We start from the raw sequence: 5,969 nt of genomic DNA, 5'->3' as shown, positions 1-5,969 counted from the left end.
GCAGTGAGCTGAGATGGCACCACTGCATTGCAGCCTGGGCAACAGATCAAGACTCTGTCTCAAAAATCAACAAATAAATAAAGTACGTTAGTTAAAGGAGGTTAAAAAAAAAAAGAGAGACAGACAGACAGAGCTTCACAAGTGGAAATGGAAAGAAAGGAATGCTCGTGGGGGGCACAGTAAGCACAGAGGCCTGCAGGGGGAACGTGCCTGGTATGTTTCAGGACCCAAACAGAGACAGTAAGAGAGGAGGAAGGCAGGGAGGTGCCTCAGACAAGCTGCAGGTGCCAGTGAGCAAGGCTCAGAGGCCCAGGGGACCATGGTGCTTGCTGAGAAACCAGAGGGATGCTGTGGTCCGAGGTTTTCTTTTTTTAAGACAAAGTCTTACTCTTGTCACCCAGGCTGGAGTGCTAGAGTGCAGTGGCATGGTCTCGGCTCACTGTAACCTCCACCTCCCAGGTTCAAGCGATTCTAGCCTCTCGAGTAGCTGGGATTACAGGCACATGCAACCACACCTGGGTAATTTTTGTATTTTTAGTAGAGATGGGGTTTCACTGTGTTGGCCAGGATGGTCTCCAACTTCTGACCTCAAGTGATCTGCCCGCCTCAGCCTCCCAAAGTGCTAGGATTACAGGTGTGAGCCACCGCGTCCAGCCAGCAGTCTTGGCCAAAGCAAAGAAATGAACAAACAAAAACCCCCCCGGGCAGTTGCCCAGGCATCCCATATCCTTGCGGAGAAATTCCTGATGCCCTTAATCTTTCCATCATTACCATACAGGGAAACTGAGGCCCAGAGAAAGGCAATTCAATTCCCAAAGCACACAAGCAGGCCCATCTCCCAAGCACTGGTAGAGAGTTCAGTGTCACGCAGGATGTCACCTACTTCCACAACAAAGAAAAGAGACTGTGTGAACTCACAATAGCCATTGGGGGTAAGGTACTATTCTTATGTGTATTTCACAGACTGAGGTGGCAAACCCAAACAGGCAAAGCCACTGGTTCAAGGTCACACAGCGCATGCTCAGTGGCTGAGGCTGACTCACAACCATTTCGGTGGTAACTGCAGAAAGCAAGTTTGTACTCAACTTGAAGTCTCTGGTGACTGGGTTTGGTGGGGGCTGCAGAGGAGACCCTGCAGAGTGCATTTCTGCAGGGGCTGAGAATCCAAGCTTCCAGAGCAGGAGTTGCCTGCATCCCTCACCACCTGGCTCTAGGTTCCTCTTGGGATGCTCTTCCTCCAATACCCACAAGTTCCCCAGTGACTTTTTCACATAAGCTCACATTTCACCTCCTGGGTGAGATTCAAAATTTCCCCATTTCTTCCCTCCCCCTGCCTCATCACACACTCACTTTCTAGTCCCTTCTACCGCTCCATTTTTCTTTTTAAACCCCTATCAGTAAGGCCAGGCGCAATGGCTCACACCTGTAATCCCAGCACCTTGGGAGGCCGAGGCGGGTGGATCGCCTGAGTCCAGGACTTCAAGACCATCCTGGGCCACATAGTGAGACCCCATTTCTACAAAAAATACAAAAAAACAAAAAATTAGCCAGGCACGGTGGCATCCACCTTGTAATCCCAGCTGCTTGGGAGGCAAAGGCAGGAGGAACACTTGAGCTCAGGAGTTTGAGGCTGCAGTGAGCTGTGACTGCACTACTACACTCCAGCCTGGGCAACAGAGGGAGACCCTGTCTCAAAAAAACCCAAATGAATAAACTTTTATCCTTCCCTCCTCCACTAAAGTGGAGGTCCCCTAGGGCACGGGTCTTGTCTATCTCTTGGTTACTGTGTCCCCAGTGCCCACACAGGGCTGGCAGACAGTTGTAACAGGAGTGACAGTCCCCGGCCAGCAGGGATATGGTGTGTGGGACAGAGGTGGAGCACTGAAGGGACCCATTGAGCAGCATTGTTATCTGACGCCCCCGATGCTGGAGTTGTACTGGGGGAATGACCGTCATCACCGGTCATTCTGAGTTACTTAGTTCGCTTATGCAAGTTGGTAAAGGAACCCAGCCTGCCTGTGCCTGCTGGACCTCCAACTTCTCCCAGCCACCTCTGCCTCAGTTTCCCTGCACTTGACGGGCTGGGGAGGAGGGGGTGGGCGTCTCAAATGTCAAAGATTTAACGTGTCTTGATGTTGCCACACAAAAGTTTTGTTTTGTTTGTTTTCTTGAGTCTCCTCTGTTACCCAGGCTGGAGTGCAGTGGTGTGATCATAGCTCACTGCAGCCTCGACCTCCTGGGCTCAAGCGATCCTCCCATCTCAGCCTCCCACTACACCCAGCTAATTTTTTTTTTTATTTTTTAAGAGATGGGGGCCACTGTGTTACCCAGGCTGGTCTTGAACTCCTGGTCTCGAGTGATCCTCCTGTCTCAGCCTCCCAAAGTGGTGGGATTACAGTGTGAGCCACGGAGCCCGGTCTACACAAGATTTTTTTTTTTTTTTTTTTTTTTTTTTTTTTTTTTAACAGGGTGATGTGCACACGGTGGCGCCCTCTGGGTGGTCCCACGACAGATGAGGGGCCCAGCCTCACCCATCCATGAATCCTGGAGACTCCAGGCTTCCCATCCACCCAGGGTTCTGAGGACCTCTGAAGCTGGAGCCAATCTCCCCTTCCGTCAAGGGATCCGGGGAGGCCGCCAAGCCCGGTGCTCCCGTGAGTTTCCGAGAGGCCCCGACACCGCCCCCGCTCCAGGTCCCCGGGATGCTCGCGCAGGCGGGAGCCCGGGGCGCCCGGGGGATCCCTGGGCGTCACGCCGCTGTTGTGCAGCGCGTGTTGACAACGTCGCCGGGGAGACCGGCGGGGGCGGGGCCCGGGGAGGGGGAGGCGCGGCCCTGGCTGCGCGCGAGGGGCCGGGCTGTCAGCGCAGGGCCCGGGCCGCCGCAGTGGCCACGGCCGCCGCCGCCCGCCGGCTTATATACCGCGGCTAAATTTAGGCTGCGCCCGGAGCTCGTCCCCATCCGGGACGCGTTTCCGCCGCCGCCGCTTTGGCCCGGCCCCCGCGCGCGCCGCGCCTATAAGGCTTGGGGCGGGCCCGGCCGCGGCCCACAGAGCCGTCCCCGCCCGCGCCCCGACCAGCCCGGCCTCGGGCAGCCACTCACCGGTGTACCCCGTCCGCGTCCTTCCTCCCCGGGTCCCAGCCATGGCGCTGAGTGAACCCATCCTGCCGTCCTTCTCCACTTTCGCCAGCCCGTGCCGCGAGCGCGGCCTGCAGGAGGTGAGAGCGGCGGGGACGGCGGGGCGGCCGGGACCGTGGGCGGCGGGCTCGGGGTAGTAGAACGTGGGCTGAGGGGTGACAGGACGCGAAGGCGGGGACTGCAGACTCAGGAGAGGATGCGGGCCACGGGGATCGCGGACTTAGGGTGGTAGAAGGCGGGCGGCGGGGGCGGCAGGCAGCGCCCCCCGAGCCCCGCCGTCCGCTCACGCCCATTGTCCTGTCGCCCGCAGCGCTGGCCGCGCGCCGAGCCCGAGCCCGGCGGCACCGACGACGACCTCAACAGCGTGCTGGACTTCATCCTGTCCATGGGGCTGGACGGCCTGGGCGCCGAGGCCGCCCCCGAGCCGCCGCCGCCGCCCCCGCCGCCTGCGTTCTACTACCCCGAACCCGGCGCGCCTCCGCCCTACAGTGCCCCCGCGGGTGGCCTGGTGTCTGAGCTGCTGCGACCCGAGCTGGACGCGCCGCCGGGGCCCGCACTGCACGGCCGCTTTCTGCTGGCGCCGCCCGGCCGCCTGGTCAAGGCCGAGCCCCCTGAAGCGGACGGCGGCGGCTACGGCTGCGCTCCCGGGCTGACCCGTGGACCGCGCGGCCTCAAGCGCGAGGGCGCCCCGGGCCCGGCGGCTTCATGTATGCGAGGTCCCGGGGGTCGCCCCCCGCCGCCGCCCGACACCCCGCCGCTCAGCCCCGACGGCCCCGCGCGCCTGCCCGCGCCTGGCCCGCGCGCCTCCTTCCCGCCGCCCTTCGGTGGCCCCGGCTTCGGCGCTCCTGGGCCCGGCCTGCATTACGCGCCGCCTGCGCCCCCAGCCTTCGGTCTCTTTGACGACGCGGCCGCCGCCGCGGCAGCCCTGGGTCTGGCGCCCCCCGCCGCCCGCGGTCTCCTCACGCCGCCTGCGTCCCCACTGGAGCTGCTGGAGGCCAAGCCAAAGCGGGGCCGTCGCTCCTGGCCCCGCAAACGCACCGCCACTCACACCTGCAGCTACGCGGGCTGCGGCAAGACCTACACCAAGAGTTCGCATCTGAAGGCGCATCTGCGCACGCACACAGGTGGGCGGCACGCACGCGCAGGCAGCGCCAGATGGGGGACGCGCGAGGAAGGTCTGATTCCCAGCGCGCGCCAGAAAATGAATTTAGGACCTCCCTTGGGGCGTGGCTCAGGGGGATCTGGCTGGGGGCGCACGCTTAGGACTCCCTGGGAGGCGTGGCTCGGGAGGTTGGTTGGGGGGCACCCAGGAACCCTCACTAAGGAGGTGTGATCCGAGAGGCTGGGGTGGGGGCTCGCACGCTTAGGACAGAGGAGTCCTCAGGAGGTTGGGAAGGGCACTTGGAAAACCTCCTGGGGGCGTGGCTAGGGAGACAGTCTCAGAAAGTTGGGGAGGGGGAGCTGGCTTAGGAGCCTATGGGCGAGTGGCTCAGAATCCCCGGGGCTGAGGCTCGGGTCGTTGGGGAGTAGGTGCGCGTTTAGGAACCCCGGGGAGATGCTGCATCTCCAGAAGTTGAGGAGGGGGCGCAGGCTTGGGGCTCCTCTGGGGACAAGGCTCAGGACCTTGGGGAGGGAGTGTGCGCTTGGGAAACCTTGAGAGCTTCCGTGTCTTAAAATGCTGGAGAGAGGGTGCATGCTTAGGACCCGTCGGGGGGGCGTGTCTCGCAACAGTGGGGAGTGGACCGTGCGCTCCTCCGACCCCCTGGGGGTGAAGATCCGGATTGCGGGGGGAGTTGGGGATGTAGGATAAGGATCCCTCGGGGCGCAACACTTCAGCAGGGAGCGCGTCAAGGGCCTGGCTAGGGATAGGTTGCGCTCGCCGGGGTAGCCAGTGTCCATACGTGCCCTGTCCTGGGAGGGAAACTGAGGCTCACTCTCGCCCCCTTCCTGCAGGTGAGAAGCCCTACCACTGCAACTGGGACGGCTGTGGCTGGAAGTTTGCGCGCTCAGACGAGCTCACACGCCACTACCGCAAGCACACGGGCCACCGGCCTTTCCAGTGCCATCTGTGCGATCGTGCCTTCTCGCGCTCCGACCACCTGGCCTTGCACATGAAACGGCACATGTAGCCGGGACGCCCCTGCCCACCTGCGCGCGGCCGTGGCGGGTCCCACGCGCCGGGCGCGGCCCCCTCCCAAACTGTGACTGATATTTATTGGACCCAGAGAACCGGGCCGGGCACAGCGTGGCTACAGAGGGTCTCCCTCGATGATGACGACGACGACGCCACCGCCCCAGCCCCCATCTGTGACTGAAGGCCCGGTGGGAAAAGACCACGATCCTCCTTGACGAGTTTTGTTTTTCAAAATGGTGCAATAATTTAAGTGGCATCTTCTCTCCCACCGGGTCTACACTAGAGGATCGAGGCTTGTGATGCCTTGTGAGAAATAAGGGCCTTAATTTGTACTGTCTGCGGCATTTTTTATAATGTATATAGTGACTGTGACAAATATTGTATTACTGTACATAGAGAGACAGGTGGGCATTTTTGGGCTACCTGGTTCGTTTTTATAAGATTGTGTTGGTTTTTTTTTTTAATTAAAAAGTTTTGCATCTTTTAAAAAAAACCACAGTACTGGTCTGGCTGCTTGGAACTGGGGCCTTGGGGCACTTGGGAGGAGGGGGGAGCGGACAGTTTGATGGAGGGCAGCGCCACTAAAGCATGTGCAGTGGGTCCTGCCTCTGGCCCGCACCGGGACTGCCAGCTGCTGCGCCCGCCTGCCAGGAACCTGTGGGTTTTTCTGTAAATTTAAACACTGCATTTTAGGACTGA

The 5,969-nt window shown here is 60.6% G+C and overlaps 1 protein-coding gene across 1 annotated transcript; it reads left to right on the top strand.

The window, feature by feature from the left end:
• Positions 1-3,029: 3,029 nt before the first annotated feature.
• Positions 3,030-5,768, top strand: KLF2 (Kruppel like factor 2). The gene is made up of 3 exons (XM_030936064.1): positions 3,030-3,216; positions 3,447-4,260; positions 5,090-5,768. The coding sequence occupies exons 1-3, from the start codon at positions 3,142-3,144 to the stop codon at positions 5,263-5,265; spliced, it is 1,065 nt and encodes a 354-aa protein (XP_030791924.1). The 5' UTR covers positions 3,030-3,141; the 3' UTR covers positions 5,266-5,768.
• Positions 5,769-5,969: the final 201 nt, after the last annotated feature.

Source organism: Rhinopithecus roxellana, chromosome 8 (assembly GCF_007565055.1).
Source record: "Rhinopithecus roxellana isolate Shanxi Qingling chromosome 8, ASM756505v1, whole genome shotgun sequence".
Classification (NCBI taxonomy): Eukaryota; Metazoa; Chordata; class Mammalia; order Primates; family Cercopithecidae; genus Rhinopithecus; species Rhinopithecus roxellana.
Note: the sequence above shows the minus strand (reverse complement) of the source record. Positions and strands in the feature narration are given on the sequence as shown.